This window comes from Cygnus olor, chromosome 8, assembly GCF_009769625.2.
Source record: "Cygnus olor isolate bCygOlo1 chromosome 8, bCygOlo1.pri.v2, whole genome shotgun sequence".
NCBI classification, from domain to species: Eukaryota; Metazoa; Chordata; class Aves; order Anseriformes; family Anatidae; genus Cygnus; species Cygnus olor.
In genome coordinates, this window is record NC_049176.1 from 23135399 (window position 1) to 23160697 (window position 25299).

Sequence of the window (25299 nt, forward strand, 5' to 3'; positions counted from 1 at the left end):
GAAGAGTACAGAGCAACACTGTAGGCTCTTATTTTCTCTTACAAATCTTCTTGTATCTACCCTTTCTCACTGTCTTTTAACCATGCAAACACATGAATTTGGACAAGATATTTTTTGGTCAGTTTGAAATAATGTCCACTTTATTGGTGAATTTTTATTCCTTTTTTTTCCCCCCGCTTCTGAATCTTCTGTTTGGGATATGTGTTGTTGATTACTTGTCTAGTGCTAAACTGTTGTGTGCTTCATAGCAGCCAGAAAACCACTTAGAAACAGAAAATGAGAAACGATGCAGACAAAGTATAGAAATATCTGTAAATGTATTTGAAGTTGTAGCAGAAGACTCTTCTTAATTCCTTGACTGGAATAAAGATTTTCCAAATGGGATGACTTAATGACTACTTGGAAAATGCAGGCAAGACAGTCAAAGTAATTCAAAAATCATAAAAGATTGCTGGGGGAGCAATAATGCAGAGAGAAACATTCACAAAATCAATATTCTTTTTTAAAAGTTTAAAATTTTAAATGAAATTCAGAGAAAATCTGATTTAATTAAAAATGAGGTAATGAGTTAATAGAATAATGAGAGCATTGAAATGTAAAACCAAGAGCATCTAGCAGCTAGTTTTAAGAAGAAAACAGACCGCCCAGTCACTCATTCCTAACCCGGAAAGCATCAACAAGTTGCATCTTTATTAAACACAAGGAGTAGAAAGTAAACCAAACTCAAGCAAATCATTAGCAATATAGTGAATAAGACTTCTAATATGTGTAGTGTTTAAAAATAAAAACAAACAGGTATATGTCAGAACCTGTGTTCCAGTGTTGGCCAGGTGAGATGAGAGCTCTGGTAAATGATGGAAACTTTCAGCAGGCTGGGAGATGACTACTGGAAGCTGTGAGGCTTAGTAGGTACTGTAAGAACTCGGAAGGACATGGAAGACGAGATTCTCAGGGTGCCTTCAACTCTGAATCTTCATACTCAGTGTTAATTCTTCTGACGCTGAAATGAGTTCTGTCTTGGTTCAATGGTAGGTCAGTTGAGCAGTTTGAAATCCCAAATAAGAAAGATATTTGTCAGAACCTGCTAAGCAGTTTTTGCCTTTATAAACTGAGCAAAATTCAAAGCCAGTGAAGGCATGATAAAGAGAATTGAAAAGAATAGAAAAACCGTTTTATTTATAATCATTTTATAAGTTTATATGAGAGAAACACTTGAAGGGGTTGCCTTGGAAATGTATTCCTTGTCTTTTAATTGCCCCACCAGAGAAGATCTAGTTAATAGTTCTGTTTCACACCTTAAAACCCATGTTTGGGTCTTTAAAATGCTTCCAAAGACCATCTATTTGTATTATCTCTTACTTACCTTCCAAGATAAATTATAAACTGAATGAATTGGTTTGAAATGCATATTATGGAAGAAAGGTTGCAATAAATGTTGAATCTGATCATATGGATATACTGTCTTTTGAACATTTCTGGAAGCAAATCTTATTTTGCTGCTCTAATACGTTTGAAGTCCAAATTAATCTTACACCTAGATTAGCATTACTGCGATGTGATAATGGATTAAGTACTGATCTTTTCTGCCCCCTGTTTCATCAGCTGCTTTCTTCTGCAGGAGTGGTAATTGCTTTGGAATGGAAATCTTCAAATAGTATTTACTTGATAAAGGTTTGTGCAATATCCATGCAGATACTCTTTTGAATTCAAAAGGATTTTTCTACTATTTATTTTGACACATGTTAAATAGTGTAAGAGAGATCAGAATGTGAATTATAATTCCTTAAAGAACTTGTGTAATAGCTATCTGAGTAGAAATATAAAATCATAATACGGAGCTCAGCTCATGAAAATTTTAAACTAAAAATATGAGTCTCAAGTAAGCAATAGAACATTTATCATACTTAAAGCACCTAATGCCACAGTTTTGACTATAAACAAAGTAAAGCTATCACAAGGGGACAGTAGCCAGCATTAACTCAAGATGAAAAATACAAGCATTAATGCAAACATTAGAAGAAAAGTGCTAACGTTACTAGTGTTAATAAGGTCTTTTGTTTTTAGTCCAGGTAAAAAATCATAGAGCCTATTTTGGTCTGGAAGATTAGAGACATAGATACAAATTTGACGTAATTCCAACCTGATGCTAAAAGACAGCCACATACTGTATAGATTCCCTTTGTCCTCGATGGTAGGCAACATGGATTTTTTTTATTCCAGAGTATATAGAATTGTAATTTTTAGGAGTAATATGAGATGATGATATATTAACAATACACCCAGCAATCAGTGTTAGAAGATCTGAAATAATCCCTTCTCAGTTTATGGAGCTTGCATCTTCATGTCTGGAAGCTGATCAGGAGAGATCTGCCACTCTCCTTTTACTGCAGCTCTAATAGTGGAGATTAATCAACCAGTGTATTTCCAAGGTCCGTATCGTAAAAGTGTAATCCAAAGTTTAATAACCAAGCCAAAATTAAATGAAATATTTTAATTAATTAACATAGAGGTGCTAATTCTTTTTTTCTTTTTTTTTTTTTTTTTAATAATGAAAGCCTTTTTATTTAGAGATGCAAAAACCCTAAATAATCATTGATAGTAATTGCTGGTGGAATCAGTCAGATGAAAAATCCTCTGGATTTTCTGGAAGAAAATCCTGATCCATCCACTGTGTTTTCTCCAACAGTTTGATTTCTAGTCTTAGAGTAAAAAGACGTGGTGATTTACCTTCATCTATCCCAACTGACACATTTGTGGCTTAAGAAGTATTTCACCTGGACCTTGCTGTGTCAGCAGCAGGTGGATCCTCCTGTAGTCTTCACTTGGCGAAAATTGGGGCTGATACTCTTGCAACTTCTCTCTTGTAAGATATCCTGTAGTGTATTAAGTGGAGTCAAAAGCCATAAAGGTTGTACTTGGCTAGAGAGGATTCACTGAAGATGAGCCACAAAACAAACAAAAAAGTGCCCCGACAGAAAATGGCGATGGCAGCCGTAAAATCAGATGATAAAGCGATCCTATCATGAGGACAAAAAAGAAAAAAAAAAATTAATCCCCCCCAGAGAATCAAACTAAACAGAAAACAAAAAAAAAACAGGCTTTATGCAGAGAAACACAGGCATAAAGCAGCGGCCATGTTGACTCTGAAAAAATCCTGTCCTTAAGCAGATTAGGAGAATTCCTTCTGTACTGAGATTTAACAGTTTGCTAAATATATTGTAGGCCAGTTTTGAATGCCTCCATAGATCGCATATCTAAAAATCGCATTCCAGAAACCTGTGGCTTTTAAGTCTTTTGTTTTCCAAAGAAAGTAGTCAGCTGTAAAAGAAGGTGTGTTTTAAATAATACAACAGTCTGTGCTGCATCAGTGCATTGGAACAAGATTTGCTCTTCTGGTTTCACTGAAGCTTGCATATGTCCAAGTTAAAGTGTGTGAACTTTCCATATATCCCTAGGAAATAGAATTTCTTTGTATTATGCATGTTTATTCATAGAAATTGTGTGTGTTGTGTGTGTACACACGTGCATGGAATAATGTATATATTGTCCAATTTTATCATTTGGTCTCTTTAGGACCATAGGGAGTGTTGGTACTTCATAATCTGTATTGCTATAGTTTCAGACATGTGGTCAGCTGAAAATCAGAAACTTTTTATTTCGATTTCCAGCACGTTTAAATGCACCCATTTTATGAATCAGTTCTCATGCCAGCATTGTGCTTTGTTCTGAGTAGCTTTCCTTCCATGGGAATTTTCATATGATTTTACTCAATGAATCCAAGAGACTGTCATCACTGCAGCCAAAGACTACTTTTGGAGACTACTAGCTGGAATGGGGGCTGCCAGCATTTGGAATTTGATTTCTTTTTGCTGTACTGCAGAAACTCTGGTGCTGTGCTATGGAAAGCACTGCCTGTGCTGTCACACTGCAGGCCTTCGAAGATCCCTCTGTTCTTTTGTCTAGAAAGACAAATTATTTACTCTCTTCTAAAAAGCCGTTCCTTAAATTCAGCGCTTGGAGCCCTGAAGATAGTTTTGTCCCATTTTTTCTAGTTTCAGGCTCAGTTATATATTACACAGCAAAATTAATTTTCAGAATAGTAGCAAGCTGTCTCAGCTACAAGCCTGGGATTTGTCTTTGTGAATGGCATGACCAGAACCAGGCATGGCTGCTGCTGTGTTTCTGACTGAGTTAATGGCATTATGGTAATTTCCATATTATGCTCATCCTGTCCTTGATGCTGCCTAACAGCTTGCTTGCATTTTTTCCAAGCTCCAGCTGTACATTGTCTTCAGCGAACTGTTCACAGTTTTTCACCTTTTCTTTTTGAAATTAGTGTTAGTTTGGCCTTACATAGGTGTATGAGAAGTTAGTTGTGTATATATCGGTGCTGGCATTGTGTTGACCACTCACCTAATACATTTCTCAAATTGCCACGGAAGTATAGCAAATCTACATGTTTGCTCTTGTGCAGTATATGCTAATGTACTGTATGCTGGAATTAATGGAAAACATTCAAGTCTCCTATCTAGCATTTTGCTGTAATAAAATCAATTATTTACTTCTGATCTTCTGCATTTTTTAAACTCGTTAGTGTGACACATATCACACACTTAAAACATTACCCAGCTTTGTCTACCATATGGGATATGGCAAATGCTGAGCCTGTTCAGAGACACAAGAGTTGAAGTAGCAGAATTCTCTAATTTATACAGGGAACAAGGGACAGCAAAAAGATTGGCTGGCACAGGAGAGAGAGAGAGAGAGTGCCTCAAGTCACCATTTTAAACAACACGAACAATACCCTTGCTTTTGGATATCTCACCTATTTCTAATTTGCTTTGAAAAAGCAGAATAGGTTAGGAAGAAATTAATCATAGAATCATTTAGGTTGGAAAAGACCTTCAGGATCACCAAGTCTAAGCATCACCCTGACCTGCTGCATCTCATCCCTAAGCCATGCCCCTTAGTGTTGTGTCCACACCTCTTAAATAACTCCAGGGATGGGCACTTTGCTACTTCCCTAAGCAGTCTGTTCAAATGCTTGACCACCATCTCTGTGAGAAAATTATTCCCAATATCCAATCTAAGCCTCCCCTGGTGCAACTTGAAGTCATTTCCTTCCATTCTGTCACTTGTCACCTAAAAGGAGAAGCTTAATTAATAGTAGCTTCTGCTACCTAACACAGTTTAAGCACAAGATACGTGTAGAAATCTAGTGGCCAAGTAGGGGGTTTTCTTGCTATTAAAGAAAATTCAAAATATATCGGATTACGTGATCTAGGAGTAGGCCTTCCATGTGTGCATGTAGTTCATGGAGCTTCCAGCACTAGGAGAATAGGTTTGTTCATTTAAGCTGAGAGTAGCTGAACTGGAGCAATTTAAGGAGTAGAGAGGTTTGTAGACGAGACCTATAGAGACATTATAGGGTATTCCCGTCTTAGCTGTGGTTGTGCTGCTGAAGAGGACGTGCATTTGAGAAAAAGAGGGCAGACCTGCTCAGAAGCATGGATCCAGTCTTTTAGATGAGACCCATTCTCCAGGCGATGTCCCTGCATCTTCTACTGAGGAGGCTCCTGCAGCAGAGGTGATCCAAAAGGTTAAGGAGAAGCAGATTGTAATAGCTGGAGATTCTGCTAGCAGATGCAGTTAGCTGGATTTGTGGTATGGGATGTTAGAGGAGGGGTACTCTTGAGGCTGAACTCAGGTTGCCAAGCAGGACACTGAGATCCGCAATGTCTGTGATACCACTTTCTAAAACTTGCCAGCTCCACGTGTGGGGCTCTGCAGACCAGCAGAGATGGGCAGCCCGAATGTGCAGACAGGATGATGGTGTGAAAAGAAGGGGTTGGATGTGATGGGAACTGATCAGCCTTTTGGACCTGACGGCATCTGCCTAGGAGGAATGCTGCACCTCACAACTGAATCATACTGTGGGCACTAAACAGTAAAAAGAACGTAGAGTACTCGAGGACAAATGCAGAGGACAAATCCAAAAGAGCATTGCTTCTTGGAATTCAGAGTAGTCTTGCAGGAAACAATAATTTATTGTGCCCAAAACATTGTCTCTCTGCCGTATCCTAATGAGGTGTGGGCCCAGGCTGTGTGGGCAACTGAAATCTTCCATTCTTATGACTTCACAGCTTCCCTAACTTTATTTAGTATTTCTTGATTGCTGTCACTGTCCTGCTCAGGGGGTTGGTAACACAGTGCTAAGAATGAATTTTTACTATTACACTCTGGCTTTTCCAGCCACAGAGATTCAACAATACTTCTCTGCTGTAGTATTTTTCATCCTGATAAACGTGTACGGAGCCACCTCTCTGCCCATGCGTCTTATTTCATCATTCCTGGAAGGTTTATACTGACGGTGCTGTTTCCCATAGGTTGTCCTCCTTTGGGCAGGTGTTTGGGATGCCTGTTATGTGAGGGTGGTTGTTTGATGCCAAGTATAACTTGGTTTGTTTTTCAAGCTTCTACAATTAATGTGGAAGCACTTCTAGGTTCTGCCTTGCTCTGTTGCTCAGCATTGACGTCACAACCAACCAGTATTGTAGGCAGTCTCATCTGCTGTTTCTGTATATTGCTCTTAAATAGTTTATTTGCCCTTTTTTTGGAGTGCTTTTTTTTTTTTTCCCCTTCCTCCCCTGCCATTTCTTGCCTCCTGCATTCCTTAGGCTCCAGAGGCTGACTTACCTTGGTAGGGATACCTGAACCCATCAAGGCAAAATCCTGACTTGTATGAAGAAATACACAGATGGACATTTTCAGACAGTGCAATGAACTTGGTTTCCCACTTTCTCCATTGAAATTAAGGGCAGACATTGAAGTCCCTGTATTGTTTTGGAAATATTATCTTCTTTTTGTGAATCAGTTGCTTTGTCAGTTTTATGTCTTGTTCATTATCTTTCTAAGACTGAACAGGCAGTGGAATTACATATTTGAGTATATTTAATTATACTGAAATTAGCAAAAATCAAAGTATTTAGACTGAAAAATAAAGTTTAGTACTCTTCAGTAGGTGTTTTACAAATGGATTCTCTATAGTTTGTTTACATTGTAACTTCTGCTTCCTAGCAGCAGAATACGTCTAAATGCTCTGTGTACATCTGCATTTGTTGTTAAACTTGAGTAGAAAGAGGCCTATAAATATTGGGTTATAATTACTGGGAAAATTTAAATAATATTTTATTAATCTCTAATAGAATATTTTATTAATCTATTACACATATTGATTTTTAAATAAGTAGACGTAATGTCCATTGATTTTTTTTAAGCAAGTTGTGCCATTACAATTTAAGCCGAGTAGGCATAAACGCTGGGTAGCCTCAGGAGAGGGGGGAGTGTGATTTGAGGTGCTTTACCTCCCACTGAAGTACCTGCCAACACCACCTTTACAAAGCAAAGCGCTTTCACAGGAGCTCATCTACTAACGAGACAGAGGACACACTACATCAGAAAAACTGCTTTTTCCTCTGAAGATACGTATTGTGTTCTTTCTCTGGTACTTCTTGTCTGTGTGACCTCTCAGTTTTTCTCTTAAATGTCAAGCTAATGTTTTAAATTGTTTTAAAGATGAATACTCCTATCAAAGTAAATGATGGGCAGGAAAAAATGGTCTAATTCGTTATTTGAGAAGATGGTGGAGAATTAATAAGATCTTTTTTTTGTCAAATAAATGAGGAAAGACTCAGATATTGAGTCCAGAATGCCACTTAACACATGTAAATCTGCAATAACACTGGAAGCTGCGCTAGAATTACTTTGGGCTTGTAAACTTAGAGGGAAATTAATGAGCCGAACTCAGGTGTGCTTTTGTAGGCAATGAGTGATTTTACAGGCTCGCTTTTAATTCTTTTAGTAATCCTTTGTTCTGGCTGCTGAGGTTGCATTTCTCTTGTGAGACTTCGGTGAGTCATGCAGCCTGCAGGTGTGTCGTGGCCAGGGTGGCTGAGAGCAAACATTAATATCTAAATGTGGATTAAGGAGTTAAACATTTAAACAAATAAGTAAGAATTTTCTTGATGGAGAAAGTGCGTTATGCCAAACAGCGTATAGGTAGAAGGTGGCTATTGAAAAGTTAAATCTCGAGTCTTTCTTTGCAAGCTATTCAGGATACTTCTTCACAGATGGTCACTAAACTTACAGCTTTTTAGCTTTTTCTGTGTAGTGTGGTTCCTCTCAATCAAAAATACAAAAAGTTTTATGAATGTTCTTATTTTGTTAATGGGGAGATAATGAAAATTAAGAGTTTAAAGATCTATGACAAATACTTTTTGTACAAAACATCCTCTAACATATGAGGTAAGCACATCAGAACTGTAACTTCCACTCTGAGAAAAGCTATTGGATTGGGCTGATGGAATGGGATAGGTAAAAGAAAAATGCAAGAAAATTGCTGAAAAACAGCTGTGGGAAAGCTTATACAGAGATACATGGCTGTTTTTTTGGTGTTTGCACCACTTCGGTACCTCATATTTTAGATGTCCTAGAAGTTGGCCTGTATTGTGGTGTACACTTGACGTGCTACTTTTCTTTCTGGTGCATATCTCTTTTTGTGTGTTGTGTGAGGTGTGTACCAGAGAAGCATGGGCGTAGGCTCTGGTATTCCAGTGTTTCCACAGTACCTTAAAGACATTGAATTGAAAACAATGCATTAAAGACTTTTTGAAATAAAACCATTGTGTGCTCACTACCCAGAAGCTATTATAAGCTGAATGCTTTAAGCATATATTGAATTGAACCCAAAAGTATCAACAGGGACATTGATGAGATCAGCTATTATTTAATCTATCAGTTTCAGGCAAAATCCCATTCTCAGTCCTGTTTGGAGAAAAGAACTGTTCAGTGACAATTTCTGATGAATGTGCAAGTGTTGCAAATTCCTTGCTTGCCCATAGGTACAAACTGGAATATTCCTTAAATTCTGCCTTTGAAGCCAACATCTGGATGAGCCAAAACCTTGTAATTTCATCCAAAAGGCTTGTAGGCTTAAAGATGAAGAGACCTGTGTGCTTCATAGTATGGAAGAATAATGGCAGTACAGACCGTCGAGAATACCTAAGAGTCTTTTCCCAGTGATGAAGTCATTGTTTGTTTTAATTTGAAGTATTGTAAAGGACAGAAGACAGAAGTTTTAGAGACTGATTAATATCTTTTGTCTTCATTTATTTTCAAGAGAGTCCATATTTATAATTTAAATGCAACAGAGAGAAAATCCTAGCCAGAACATGTCCTCGTAATAGAATCAGTTGTTTCTGTCAGTCCATTACGGAGCCCACTAATCACCCATCAGAACTAAAAGTCATTAGGCACAGTCTGCAGTTTCTCAAATCTGTGCTTTGGGAGTGCATGTCTGTATTTTACCAGTCCTGTAATTGGGGATGAATTTTCCTTTGCTCTGAAACAGATTTCTTGGCACCGAGTAGGTCTGAAATATCCGACTGTATTAAATGTAAAGTTGTTCAGAAACAAAGTTATGAAAGATCAAATGGGTTTTCATACAAGAAATCAGAGATCCAAAAACCTGAATTCACATGACATTGACACAATTTGTGATATTCCTGAAGGGCAGGCCTGCATGTGGTCATTTAAAAATACACTGAGGGATGTGGTCAGCCAGTGCCTATGATTCCCAGCTCTGCTGGCTTTCATTTTGAAAGCAGTAGCTGTTGCTTTCCCAAGATGTGTTTTGCCCACTCTAAGCCTGAAGGTTGTCTTGCCTACACCAGTACAAACCTTTCACCACACTCAGTTTGATCCGTGAATTAATCTCGGGTTTGGCCTAGCTCTACTTTGCAGGTTTGCATTTTATCTTTCACCTTCAGAGTCTTGTCACATATGAACATGACAGGGAGTGTTGTTCCCTTGAAATTAAGGTAGCTCGAGATTGTCATTTTAAAATTAGGATAAGGTTGGTGGTTGCTACAGTTATTTACTTGATCAAAATCAAGAAGAGTAGTTAATTGCCATTAAAAAAAAAATCTTTATGGTAATTTGTGTTCCTAAGCAAATAAAACATCTGTTTAAAAGTACGTGTGAAAGCTGATAGGAGAGCCTGTTTCACTTTAATCTTTGTTTTTCACTGAAAATATTGTTTTCCAGAATTAATTTTAAGAAAGTCATTGTGGAAATGCTTCGTGTTGTAACTCTGAAGTGAGTCACACTAAGCATACAACCACCTCATATTTCCAGGGGATTAATCTCTTCCTATATACATAATCCAAATACAAAACTTCTGTGGCTATTCGCTTTTGCTGTAAATATTATCTGGGAATGAAGCAATAGAGCTCTTTCTTTCATCGCTTCTGTGAAGGATTTATGTTTCAGTTTGGCTGCAATTTGAAGCCCAGTGGACATGAGCAGTATTGTGCCATTCACTAATGAGGGCAAAAAGAGAAGTTAGACTTCTGTTGGCTTCTTACAAAGACATAAATAAATACTTGCAGGCACCTGCCTATTCCAGATTTTCTTATGGTGCCCAGTACATGGGTTTCTTCAGAAAGCTGATGATTGTCTGTAACTGGTCCTTCGCAAAAACAATCACAAGTCCTTTTGCCTGTCCCTCCTTCCCAGCTTCTGTTGAGAAGCAGTGATTCAAGAGGGGTGAGCTGAAGTGCCTCGTGTAGACTAGCTAAGCAATGAAAAATTACATCTGCTTGTTCTGTAAATAATGTCCATTCAGAGCAGATGTAATTAACTACTAAACTTAATGGATGCCTCGTGAGGTTACAGATGCTATCAGTCATACACTGGATGAAGGCAAGGGAGTTTTATATGCTTGGAATTCCTTTTAGGGCTAATTACTAAATATCTTTAAAATTGATTGCTTATGCTTCCAATTTCTGAGAGTGTTTTCACATGATCTATATGGAACAGACTTGGTGCAGCTTTAGGGCAGGATGGGAGACGCCTCCATTACTGAGGCTTTTTGAGGAACGGAGAAGTTTCTCTTCTCTAGGACTTTCTCTCAGAGGTTTGCTGTTACGAAACTTGCTTTCAGGGGCTGCTAAGCTGAGAGATTGATCCAATACAGATTTCCTTTTTGTCTAAATTAGCTGAGGAATATGCTGTTGTAAAGATAAATTTCTGGTGATGTGTCAAAAGTCTTAGCTTAACTTGACAAAGCAAATGGAGACGTGCAGAATGCCTCTCAAGAAAAAAGGACTAACTTCATTTCTGCCTGTCTGCTTCCCAAATACTCTGTGACTGGGGAGTCAGCGAGAAACCCGACAGAATAAACAGGGCTCATGACTGTTATGAGATGCCTGATGATAACGTTGGTATGGAGCTGACAATGTGCCTTTTCTTTCTAGCTACTGTCAGAGATTCTCTCAACCTACGTATTTCAATATAACTTTCTTTGTAACCTTTGGTCTTTGTTCACAGCACGTATTATTAGCAGTGCACTGAATTGATATGAGCTGGTGAGTAGGTCCAGTTTTCTGATGAGATGCCCATTCTTTTATACAACTTTTATGGAGGGTAAACCTTCAACTCACCAAAATTATGCTGGGCTTGAGTATCATGAGTTTTAAAATCAATAAAAGATGCTTAAAGATTTTAAGTAAAATTAGTGGTCAGTAGCCTTGATGTCAGTTGTCAGTTCTTCTAGAAACAACCTTTTAAGGAGTAGATGTGTGTGTAGTAGAAATGACAATTGACTTAATCATAGATTAATATTAGTACGAGCCAACAAGGGAGAGAATAAAAGTGGATTTGTTTATTTGTAATGCTCTTGGCATTTTTAGCAGCTGTGGCTGTTTCCTTGTGATCATTGCATGCCCAGTCTTGAAGGAATTTTTGGTGCAAGTCAAGACAGAGTAATTTAAAGAGCAGTTTCTAACAATAGCGTTACAACTGCAGTCCTGTATGTCTCTGAGATGACACTGTTTTCTTTTCTGCATTTTCCAAAATTTTGTAGAGCATGACCTTTTGACTTAAATTTCTGGAACTGGTGCAGTCTGGCAAAAAGAAAGAGGATTTTGAACAGTTGCTCCCCTTGTTTTGGATGTCTGTTCAGTGCTGGGCAGCCTGTTCCACACACCGGGTAGATCAGTAATCTGCTCTGTGGCCTTGGAAAAGTAGAATTAAGTAATGAGGAAGATTATGAGCTGTCAGAGCTGTGTGCTTTATTCCCTCTCAATATTGCCTCTCCCTTAGGCTAATTTGGGTAAAAATGTAATGTATATAACAAACCATTTGTTAAGTACGTTATTTCTCAAATTTTAAAGTATAACCTGCCTTTTATTTACATGGGACTACCTTGCATCTCGCCTTTTATGTAGTTCATCCATACGTTTTGGGTGGCTTGTTCATTACCATCATGCTTTTCTGAATCTATTACTGTTGCAATTTATATATTGACTGTTATGACAGCAAATATGCCTTCTACTCTGCTGTTGTTTCATGCTTTTGCATCATCTACAATTCTCTGGGCTACAAAATTTAAGTCTTTAAATTTACTTTTTGCTGCAAATGAAGTTACACTTGAAAACATGATCTTTTATGTGCTACATGCTATTTAAAAGTAACTTTGGCAAATGTAGTTGAAGAGAGCTGCTGCTGTAGTGGCTTTTTGTAGGTGGTTTTTTTAGCCTTGAGGAAAACAATGAAGTTGATAGTAAATTAGTTTGCTGACACCTTAGGGCTGAACAGCTATTCAGCTGTACCCACTCTTAATTTGACCAGGGTTCTCAGGTGTCTTTAATTTTCAGAAACGATTCACTGTTTAACCTCAGATGAAAAGCTTGGGATCAAATATGAAACTGGCTATTTTCTTTAGAGTGAAAAGAAAGGCTGCTGCTTTATTGATAGCATGAAATTAGACTGACCCCTTGCTCTTAGTCCCAAATAAGAGATAGGAATGAATCCTGCGGAGGAAATGAGACTTGGAGAATTGCAAGTCATTCATTGTTCTGCTTAGTGAGTGATGTGTACCACCCTGTCCTTGGCTGAAAACGCCTACTCCGCACATTATCTGCAGCTCAGCTGTGGCAGCTGCCCTGTTCCTGGGGTTGGGCAGCTCACCCACTTGGGAATGTGGTTTGCATGCATCATTTTTATTGTCATCTGCCTATCCAGGCCATGATGTGTGGTTTCAGACGTGTTTGTTGCCATGAGTGGGTTCAGTCAGGTCTGTGGTGTACTGTGCAATGTTATATTTTGGGCTTCAAAACATGATGTAATGTACATAAGATGGAGTAGACACTCCAGCTCACTTAAAAAATAACTATTTATATACATATACACACACCCACACAGGAGAGGAGGGGAGACACTGAAAGTATTCTGAGAAAAGTGTGAATTCTTGTCTATTTTGAGATGTATTCTGTAATTACTTTAGGTCAAGTAACCAATAGTCTTAATCTTATGAAAAGCCCTGAGGTTAAGTGATCTGAAAGGTTAGTGGGCAACTTTTGGAGCCATATATTCTTGAGAGGTTAATGCACAGATGTGACCTGGACCCTTAGCTTTACCTGCAAAGGAAGAACTTTGTGTTACCCAGGCAGGGGGGCTTATGGGGACGAGGAAATAATTTGCTGTATTTGAGAATTTTGCTTAATGTTTAAAGGAGCTTTTAGCTTTATTTTCCTCTGCACTAACTATAATTTGAAATAAACCCAATGGCTTTTTTTTGCTGCCTAGCAAGGGATTTCTACCTGAAGAAAGGAAGAGGCCAGAAGATGCTGCAGACATTAAATGCATCATTGGCTGATTCTTGACCCATTGGTCTGAAGACTGATATCAAGTGTTTATTTAGAGAAATGGGGTGTCATCTGTCAGCCACACAGCTGTGTATTTTTTTTTCCCCACAGTTGTTTTTATGTGTTAATGTACTTTGCAAATGATATTTCTACTGACAGATAACTTCTGTTGAGGTAGGGAACTAATCCAAAGAATACATTGTTTGCTTTGAATTTGTAGGGTATTTTAGAATAACCCTGGGTGAACAGGTATACCAGTAACTGTTCTAGTGCCGTGCACATTGTCCTGAAGGATCTGGCATCTGTGGCCATGAAGGTGACATTTCTTAGGAAAGGTCCGTTCCAGGCAGTTTGGCTAGTACTGGGAATATGGGAAGATGTGTAATACTGGCTTGGCAGTTCAGGATTTGTGCAATTCCAGGTATAAATCCTGTACTGTGTTGAAAAGGATCTGGGAATTAAACTCAGCATCCTCCCTATATTTTGAATGACAGTGGAAAGTGTTTGGGTATTCGTTTTCTGTATTTTAAATATCTCTGTAGTTAAGCAGATGATTTAACAACATGATTCTGAATTTAGTTTCTAAAAAGACAATATATGATAGAAAATAATATCTGCAGTATACTTCATAGGTTAATCTGACATTCAGTACAGATATGGTTTTAGTGTTACTGTTTGAAATTCTTTGCTGATGAGTTTGGCAAACAATTTTAGATGTAATCATTACTTGAGAGAGAAACTGAGAAGTACTGGTTTTAATAACCATTTACAACGATATGGTAAAAGGAAGGAAATTATTTTTCTTGACAGATTCTGATAGGAGAAAGAGAAGCTTAGTGTGGGGTGGTTTATTTTTAATCACCATGAAAAATTCTTTCCTGTTAATCTGATGGATGGATTACAGTTTGTCCTTGCCTGGCCAGGTTGTATTTTCCATCAGAACTGGAGATTCTAACCCTCATTATATCATTTCTGTAATGCAAATGGCTATGTATAGAAAGAGATTTAATTAATCCCCTGCTGGTTGGTAGATACCCTAAAGCAAACATAGTCAGCAAAGGAAAAAAAAAATTAAAACATGAGTGCATGGTACTAGGTCAATGAGTGTCAGTGGAATTTCATCATCTGTGAAATATTAACTTATTAACTGAAATGTATTTACTGTTATAGCTGTAAAAATATTTGCATATTGTCCCAACTGGTATGATAGTGAGCTACCATGCAAGAAAGCCAAGGTCAAAGGGAATCTCAGGAATCATGCTGTCTGCTCTGGCAAAAATGTGGAACATCCTGAAGGTAGTGATGGGCCTCACCGTAATTTGAAAGGACTACATTTAAGCTGCCATCAGTGCAGGCTCTAGCATCCAGCTTTGCCTGTGGGTCTGTGCCATATGTGCAGTTACATATTCAAGGACAAATTACAAGATTGAGAGAAAGTGACAATTTTGAGTGATGGGCTCCTGTTTTCTTCACACTTTTATAACATATCTGTTTAAAAGATATGGGTTGTCTTGTAGGTCAATGAACAACTAGATTTCCAGACTTTAGCTCCATTTACGTGGTGTATATATATGTATGCAAAAAGCCAGCACTCGTTCTGTTCTGTGAAACAATTTTGTTTTAAAACAGTTTCTGTATACAAGAGGTCACTATAGAATAAATTTTCAGGATATATTCACTAAACTATATATTATGTAAACAAACAAAAAATGCTTAAAATGGCGAATATATTTTCTCTTTTTTGCTTCAGGCTTGCTGCCTGAAAAATAACAGGGCCAGTGAGGATCTAGTTTTATTGTGAAACGTGAACTGTAGTGTGTTACAGCCTCTAACAGATTTTATATCTACATTATTTGAGATGGTAAGATAGGAGGAAACAAATATAAAGAACTTCTTTGAAGGAGGGTATCAGACCCAGCTTTTGATAATTCTATGATGCTTTATTTCTTTCCCAAGATTCATTTTTAACTAGTCATCAGAAAATCTTCTGCTTCTTTTGTCATGTGGAGATCAGGTTGCGTGTTTAATAACTATGCCTTGAAATACAGAACTGATGCAAAGATTAACTTTCAGAACAGCCTGTTGTTGTCGTTTGGGCACTGCAAGATTTAATATGCTTCTTATTTTTTAGTGACGTAGGGTCTGTGAAAGTGGTTGGTTGTTTCCACTTCCAAAACTTCCTTGTGAATAATGTGGAACAATGTTTTAAAATATTCCTACGCTATATATCACTTCACGTAAGTCAGATGTAAGAAGTAAGGCTCTACTTAGAGGGTTATTTTGTTAACCTAGAGAGCAGGCAGCAAGGAGGCTGGCTGGAGTAATATTGGTGATGTGTACAGGCGCAGGCACCTAAAGTGCTGAGGGAAGCAGGCGTGCTGTTGGAAAAGGACAGCCGAAATCCCCAATGTTCATGTGTTGTTCTCACTGGAAGGGTGCTCCAGTATGGGAATGCCTTTTAGGATAAAATAGCATGTTTACTTAAGGGGTTACATCTGCACCTTGTAAATAGTTTTTTGGACCAAGCAGTCGCAGCTCAACACTCTTTTATTGGTTATCTTACGTCTTTAAATAGGATTTATTTTTAAAGGATGCATGGACATGTAATGCCAGACTCCTCTGTGGAGTGGGTGGAAGCCAGTCAAATCACACCTCCTCCCTCATCATTTAGTATCTAAAACAGTTAGTCTGTATTATAAAACTGCTTCTGAGCAGAATTTTGCTTTTATAGGGTAGTTGTGAAATGCTGTTGGACTTTTCTGTTATATTTTGTGTAATTATTTAATCAGCGTTTTTGCAGAGCTACTTCATATATTTGAAATTACCCTATCATTTTTAGATTTCAACTCTCAGTTGGTCCCGTTGCACGCATTAAACTGTTAAGCCATCTTAAGATCCAGCTGAGTCTCCCCCCAGTGAACACATCCCTGTCCCTGGTATGCATTTTTGTTGTCCACTCCATCCCTTGGAGATCCGCAATGTTCTCCTGAGAGGCGGTAGCCCCTAGGAAGCGTCCTGAAACTGGGCATCAGTTCTGACTGCGGTCTGCTCCCTCTGTGTTGCCACCTCTGGGCATTGTCTGTTGTCATCTTTGCTGAGAAGTGACTTTTGTAGACACCAACTCACTGGTGATTCAGGAGGAGCAAAGCTGATAATTCTGGTGCTCACGATCACATAATCTCCAGCTCTGATGCTTTGGCCTCGGCTCCACCATTCACAATTTAATTCAGAGGATTATAAGCGGTGTTGCTACCAGTTCTGCTTTGGAGAAGCAGAAGGAGGTGAAGAGCTGGGAGGGTGGGGGCTTGGTGGTTCTCCAGAGGGAAGTGCTGGGGGAGTGGGGGCACGGCTTGGTGCACGGCTGACAGGGCTTTTGAAGGGGATTTTAAGACTAATATGAGATGAGGCATAGTGGAACAACAGGTATAAAAATTGATTGCTTTGATTGTGCTGTTTGTTGTCTAGAGCACAGAGGTATTAAATTTGAACTACTGCCTATTGATCCCACAGCTGCACTGTATTTGTCAAGGTGGAGGTACGGAGTGAAAACGATTGCTACATGGATAGAATAATAGTTCAACCGCATTGAGATGTCATCTGGTAGTACTCCTTTGTCTTTATTTGGAAACTCAGTTGATCACAGATTTCAAAAAAATAATTTCATGAACAAAGCCCAAATCCTTCTTTTAGCCCTGTGTATATTTATTCCAGAAACAGCTACAATATAAGGAGCATTAAAGCTTTTATTATGCGAGTAAAACAAATGTCCAGTAGAGGAAAGAAAAGGCTCGTCCGCTCTTATTACTGGATCATGATTCCCGTGGTATTTTGTCTGTATGTCAGAGTCTCAATTACTGGAGCCTTGCTGCTACAAAGAAGTGTTATCTCTTTCAGCCCTCATGACCAGAGCACAGCTTGTAAACATGAACCTAAAGGCTCAAAAATTAGAAGGTAGATAAAGAGACTTAAAGGTCGCTGTTTTCCTTTTTCAGCCAGTACCGTGAAATTTCAGAGCTTAGTGCATCCATTTGGAGAATTTCTGGGGCAGGTTGTTTGGGAAGAAATGGAAGCACAGCATTTGGCTTGAAGAGGCACACCCTGCTAAGCACCTTTGTTCTGTTATGTCTTCTTTAAAGGGGATAAATGGAAAAACACAGGAGAGATGATACATATATATATGCATGTCTGTTGTACATAAACATAGCATAGGATATAGCACATAATAATTATATGTATCTCTCCATTTGTAGTGGCAGAGAGCAGTCATTGCTATGTAGACTTCACAGTTGGAAACTTTAATTCTTTTGAGCAAATGAGAGTGGAAGTACCTTTCAGAATATAAAACATACAACCTGTTATCGATGCTAATGATTTATTATCTTACATACTTGAAATGTTTTGATTAGATCTTGACAAGTTTGTCTGATGACAGGAATTTATTTCTTGATGCTGTAAGCTGTCAGGCTTGTGATAATTCACACATGAAATTTGCTCGGTGCCGTTAAGCTGTAACGAAATCTCAAACTTTAGAGAACTCGTACTTGAAAATAAGAGGAGCATGTTTTTGGACTTGATTTTTTTTTAGTTCTAGTAGCTGTGAATTTTTGGTACCTTAGAACAACTTGAACTGATGTCCCGGGTATGACTTAGCAAAGCAGTCACTGCCGGTTTGTCAGGAACCTTGTTAATCATTTAGATCAGCACGTATGCTGTATCCAAAGATGGAAAAGTGGTTACCAGATTTTATGGATTTTTTTTTCCATTGACTTTCTTCAATATTCAGTGGAAAAAAAATGAGTTTTTTTTCTTCTGGGGGAAGAAAAACGCATCAGTTAGGTCAGTACCCTGGAAGTCAGGAACAGAACTTGGCCACATACTTGTCATTTTGGTGTGAAAAGCCGAAATTCAGCAGCCCCAGAACCTGCCTGGGTATGTTTGTGAGGCCTCGTTCAGGCATCCTGTCCTCCGCCCACCACTTGCACGGCCCAGGCAAAGCCTGCACTGGCTTGCCGGGGAGACTGACGAGAAGGACTGATTTTGTCCTCGCCCCGGCTTTGGCTGACGGGAGGGCTCCGGGACCCCGCCGCGCTCCCGCTGCCCCCGGCCGCCCGCGGCCGCCTGCTGCCACCTGGTGGCGCCGGGCCGCGGCCTGCTCCTGCGGCCTGCCGCGGCCTGCTGCGGCCTGCTGGCTGACACAGGTTACAGCCGGGTTGCTGGCTGACACACAATCACAGCACAAAGTGAAACCCTTGCCTTGAAAGCCCAAGGCTTCCCTCACTTCTGCTGCTTGGGTGCGAACCTCTGTTTTCTCACGGCCTTGGCCATTCGCTGATACGTAGGTGGGTAATACGTACTGGCACAGAAAATTAACTCTGCGTTTTCATTCTGTTTTCCAGAAGGAGCTCAGTCTACCTAGAAGAGGAAGCTTGTAAGTACAGCTATTCTTTATTTGATGCTTCTTTGTTTTGAGCACATATAGCTGTTCCCTTGTGGAAGTCGTATAAACAGGCAGCTAACTCTCTTTTCTCTGACAGAATCAGTCATACACATGGAAACAGCTTGCATTTCTCTGAGATTAAACCCCTATTCATTTCCTTAAGTGTAGTAGGAAAGATAGTAGTAGTGTAAGCTTACTTCTAATTACCAGCTTCAGTTGACCTCCATATGGAAGTAGCTGTGGTGTTGAGTGTTGCTTGCACTGACATCCCTCAAGTGACTCCACAGCAGTCACTTATTATTTATGTGATAAGGACAACTTCGATCACTGCTCTGCAGACGCTCCGAGTGGACAGAAATCCCCATACACAGTTCCTGAGTCAGGTGTTTGTGGAGCAGTCAGTGTAATAGAGATATTTTAATAAAGTAGCAAATGTTGGAAGAAGTAGGCTTTTAAGATTAAGTTTAAACAAATATGTATATTCTTTTTTAGTACATGGTGCTTAAAAATTTTAGTGAATGTTTCAGTGATAGTAGGAGAACTTAGCTTTTGCTATACTTACAGATTTGTGGTGGAACAAATTGCATTATTGATTGCATTGTATAAAAGAGAAGGCATTTGAACTGGCTGCTGTTGCATTATGATTTAAAATTGCTTCCCAAAGCTTGTATACTAGACAAAAGCTCACAAAAGCATATAACCTTTCTTCTTCAGGTTTCTGGTTTTAATGAGAAAAAACTTTCAATCTTTTAATGTGAACTCTCTCCTTTGTATAAGAGGCAGCATTTGGAAAACGCTGTGTAGTGCCAGTAATTCAGTGCTGAACAATACAAGGGATCAAAAGTGCTTTTTTTTTTTTTTCTTTTAAATGGGGTATGACCAAACCTTTTTACTTAGTTCACATGACAGTGGTGAAACACTCAGTGAGTTATGTAAAGAAGAACATGAAACTCTGACAGCTTTTATTTATTTATTTATTTATCAGCATGCCTTAAAGGCTAGTTTAGCTGTATTTGCTAGATTTGTAAGACTGGTGATGTTCAGGAGTTTAAGATTGTGAAGGTGCTTTGAAAAATTGCTGGAGTAGTGAGTTACCAACAGGGTTTTTTATTTGTTTGTTTAATGTAACGTAGATATTTTTGTAACAAAAGTTTTGGAATTGAAATTGACGATGCCAGAGATTTTCCCTTCCCTCAGTCAAGTGTGGAGGTGGGTATGACACAAAACTACTCATACACTTACCTTTGAAATATTTGAGATGTAAATGAAATCCTTCAAATGTGTAACATTTTATTTAGTCACAACTAAACTGAATGACTGAATGTTTTGTTTCTACACTGATTTAACACCTTTAGTTTTTCTTACTTTAGTTTTCTTCCACTAGTGAGTGCCTTTTAAGCTATCATTATGTGAAGAAATTCAGCAACCTGTGTCGAGAAGATCCAGGCTATAAATTTTAAACGAGGTTGCAGCTACTAGTGAGACTAAAAGTGTAGGGAGAATTGAAGTGTATTCGGTTAGTTGAATTTGTTATCTAGTTGATTATTTATATTTTCTGGAATTATAGATTCTGTTGTCAATTCTACCAAATGATTTTTTTGTTTGTTTGTTTGAAAAGTATAACTATTTAAGAAGTCAGTAGTGCATTGCAGCTTATGTATATTTGTGTTGATGTCATATATTGATAAGCATATAGGCTCATTGAAGTAGATCCTGTGGAGATGATTCAGATATTCCAGTATCAGAGTACTTACTTGATTTAAAAAAAAATAAAAAAAATCCACTGTTAGTCTTTGAATCAGGAATTGGAGAAAATTATATCAAGAAATGCAATCATTATAGTGTGTATGTAAATATATATAAATAAACATATTTATGAATGTATTAAACCATTCTGTCAAAAAGGGTGGCCTAATAATGTGCACTTAAATATATACTGTAGGCATTTCTCCGTTCTTTTGGAGGCTTTTCTTCTGCTTGAATCAACTTAACAATGAACATCATATGAAAAATAAATTCTGAAATTAAAATTTATTTTGGAAAGGTATTCTACTGTGGCTAATGAGTAGGGATATTTATGGATGTAGCTAGGTCCTGAGTCATTGACTGCCGTTCATTGACGTTGCTTCACTGACAGGAGGAGAAGCAGGAATTGACAGATGGATGAAGCCTCTGGCTTGGAGCCAGAAATCCTCAAGAGGTGCATCCATTTTCTGCACAAACTCCAGCCTTTGTAGCAGTTCAGGACTAATTGTATTATATAGAAATATATAGGCACTCAGCATTTCTCTGCGTGCTAGTCAGGGGGCTGGGATACATTAACTACTGTAAAAAGATCACATCTGGGGAGGAAGTCATTATTTCCCAGCAAACCAGAAGTGGAAGGAAGACTTGATTATTCACAGAATCACAGAAGGGTTGAGGTTGGAACCCTGGAGGCTGGGTGGTCCAAGCCCCTGCTCAAGCAGGGCGACTCAGAGCAGGCTGCCCAGGACCGTGTCTGGGTAGCTTTTGAAGATCTCCAGGGACGGAGACTCCACAGCCTCTCTGGGCAACCTGTGCCAGTGCTTCCTGATGTGTAGACAGAGCCTCCTGTGTTCCAGTTTGTTCCCATTATCTCTTGTCCTGGCACTGGGAACTACAGGTGAGAGCAGAAGAAAGAAGACTCTGTCTTCTTTGCCCCCTCCCTTCAGGTATTTATAGACATTGATAAGATCCTCCTGAGCCTTCTCCAGGCTGAGCAGTCCCATCTCGCTCAGCCTCTTGTCACAGGAGACGTGCTCGAGTCGTTTGCCATCTTGGTGGCCCTGTGTCGGACTCTCTCCAGTGTGCGTATGTCTCTCTCTTGTACTGGGGAGCCTAGAACTGGATGCAGTACTCCAGGTGTGGCCTCACCAATGCTGAGTAGCGAGCTCTTTGTGACAACACTTCTTTTTCTTTATTTGACTTGTGGCTTCATATTTATCTGGGTCTGTATTAGTTGACTGTTTTTGTGCAGGAATTGATTGTAGGCGTGGACAATGTTCCTACTCTTGCTTGCACAAAGGAAGAGGAGTGAGATATCTCAGTATTTTGGCAGTAGAGAATGAGGAATTCTCCCACATAAAGAGGGTTATGTGTAAAAGCAGAACCAAATGAATGGTTGGATGGAGCCTGTGAAGTCCCTTGATTAGCAGTTCCTCTTCCGTATTAGCAGAAGGGAACACAAACCCAACGTAAAAAGATGGTTTTGCCCTTGGAGGTCTTGTAGTCTAATCTTAAAATAATCATCACAGGGTGAGTAAGATGGGGGAACTGTACACAGGGTGACATTGCCTGATTATCTAGATACCAATTTGTTGTCGGTATAACCTTCCACAGAAACACACAGACTTTAAGCACGTTTAAAACACTACAAGAAATTATACCCAACTGAGCTGTAGGCTGCAAAGAGGTTGAATAATACAAGTATTAGAAGAGGAACAAGTAGTTGCATTCTGTCTCTGGTGTGGCTCAATAATCTGAGTTCAAAGTTTTCCTTTAATAAATTATGCATATAAATGTATTGGCTATGTTTTTCTCATGCTTTGTTCACAAAAAATAATTACCATTTATGAATATTTTCTTTAATATCAAACAGCGAATGCAAAGTGATAGACCCAAACTTTGATCTCCTTCCTATTAGCGGAAGCGGTTTAATTACTTGCAGCCGTTACCCTGTTCTGTCCTTTTGGTGCCACGGTGTGTACAGAGATGGGGTTTTTGTACCAATGGATTCAGCTTTCAAATGGTTTTGATGTGCACCTGCACGTGAAGTGCACTAGAGACATTCCAGACTTGAAAGACAAAGGTGAGGACCGCGCAGCAAGATGAGGCTCGTGATGAAGCGCTCGTGTTCATGTGCATAACAGCAACGCTGCTTCCAAGAAAGCAGGCTGTAAAGTGCAGATTTTCCTTGTGATTGCAGGATACACAACACTATAGTGCAGCTCACTATTTCTTCTGATTGCCTCCCAGCTAATCAGCAGTCACTAAATCTAGTTGGGGATGCATTTGAGCCATCTGGTTTCTTGTTCAGTATCCCATTTTTAATAAATCCACTTGTATATAACATGAACTTTATTGACCTGCTCAATAAAGGTTTCTTATGAACAGCGTAGGTTTGTTTGAACTCCTCATGTTTTCTTAGGTAGGTTTACTAGGTTGGATTGCTGTGATCTTTGTACTGTCCAAACATAAAATTTTATAAAAAGAAAATATCACTTTCCCAGTTTATATCTACATCAATAGTAATTTCCTCAGCAAAGTAAACTTGTGACACTGGTTTTAATTTCAGATGCAAGATTTTTTTTGATTTTTTTTCCTGTCATCAAACATCTGTATTAAATACAGTTCTTCTTTTAAAGTGCACGCCTGAGGGAGAAAGAACTTGGCGACGTAAGAAGCATTAAAAATAATTATAATTTAGAACATATCCAGTGAAAATAGTTGTTTCACCAAAAAATCCCACGTTTTTGATGGTCATAAAGATATCTGTGGCATCAAAGACCAAATGCTTATGTTGTTATATAAAATAAATTACAGTTAGATGGGGGGGAGTAACAAATTGAACTATTACAGATTGCTGTTTTGGTGGTGGTAGGTGCTGATATGAAATAGTATTCACTGTAAGTTTTTGTGTCTGTCTTTATGAAATATGGTAAGCAAAATAATAGTGTTTGATAAAGACATGTGCAAGGCTTTTATGGTTGGTCTTTATTCCTTTTAATCGATCTTTAAGGCACTTTATGCCTACTGTGGGGCTCATGCTCTCCGCCCCATCCAAAGGTACTAAGTCTCTGCGGCTGTAGAAATTTTGTAGAGTTTCATTAAGCAACTCTTCATATTTGTTAAACTTACCCCAGCTTCTTGATGGTAAAATAACGCATAAACACACCAAGGCATTTCATTGGGAGGATGTGCTGAATACCAGTTTATATCAGTTTCTTTTTAAACTGTAATGCTGGGACCTTGAAAACAACAACAAATAGCAGGAAAACAAAACAAAACAAAACACCCTGAGCTTTAATGCTGGTTTATGTCCTTTATCCTGCCATGCTCAGGTGCCATGGGAATTTCCTCCCTATCTGCAGAGAAATGGAGTATATCATTCAGTTTCTGTTCATCTGGGAGGGTAAGCATTTCTGCTGGGGATCGATGTCATTTCCCTGCTAGGAGCGAGCACTGTGCCTAGAGTGAGGACAAGAAATGGGGAAAGAAATGGTTCTGGAAAGGAGTTAAGCTACTTCTGCACACTGTACTGTCTTGGCTCCGGAAACAGAGTAAGAAGTAATGCCTTCGCTGAGTGCTTTCTGCCTGCGATATCTTTATAGCTGAGGAAAGAGAGAGGTGGTATATTCCAACTGCTCCATCCTCTGAGCTGCACTGGAGCAGCTCACAGGCAGTAGATCAAAAATAACCCGGTGCTCCTAAACTGATATGTGGGGCTGGCTCTGGAGGAGGAACGTGCCGAATTCCTCCTGCAGGACTCTGTAGGAACACTGCTGTTTGTACGTTAGGCTTTAAAAATAATTTGGAAGCGTTGTTTTTTACAAAAGAAGTGATTTAGTGAATAAGGAGGATTTTAGTGTTCTGTATATGTTGTAATCTCAGAGATGAGTTTAGGGAGGGTTTTTGCCAAGGATTTAAAAGGGAGAAAAGTTTTTTTGTGCAGCTTTTGTTATCAAATTTCCACTCTTTAATCCAGATTCTCATTTAGTGAGTATAATAAAATTATACATAACAAACATCAAATTTGTGTTCATACTTTTGGCTGCTTGCTGCGCTTTCTTACCTTGGAGGCAGTGTGGGGGGGGCTCTGGTTGTTGAAGGAACAACCACCCAAGAAAGGAAAGTCACTCGGGCACCCTGGGGTTGGCTTTTGAGTCCGATAATTTGTTTCCCGGGTGGGACGTGGCTGTCGAGAGGTTGTGAGCTTGTGTGGGGCACTCCTGCTGCGATGTGAATCATGGGAGGGGCTGTAGATAAGGGTTGTCATCTGCAATCTGGCTTGATTGACGAGTGCTTCAGAGCAGCAGCGGGCTTCACATGCCTAAATAGGGTCTTTAAGAAAATTGCTGTATTTTGGAGAGACTTTAGAGAGTTACATATTTGGAAATTTTATTTGGAAAGCTAACT

General features: G+C 39.0%; 1 protein-coding gene across 7 annotated transcripts in view; it reads left to right on the top strand.

The window, feature by feature from the left end:
* MAST2 (microtubule associated serine/threonine kinase 2) overlaps nucleotides 1-25299 on the top strand; it is a 192528-nt gene that overhangs the window by 63109 nt on the left and 104120 nt on the right. For all 7 annotated transcript variants that reach the window (XM_040565047.1, XM_040565048.1, XM_040565050.1 and 4 more), the window contains one exon: nucleotides 19103-19134. In XM_040565047.1, coding sequence (XP_040420981.1) covers nucleotides 19103-19134 — 32 coding nt within the window. The remainder of the gene's footprint in view (nucleotides 1-19102; nucleotides 19135-25299) is intronic.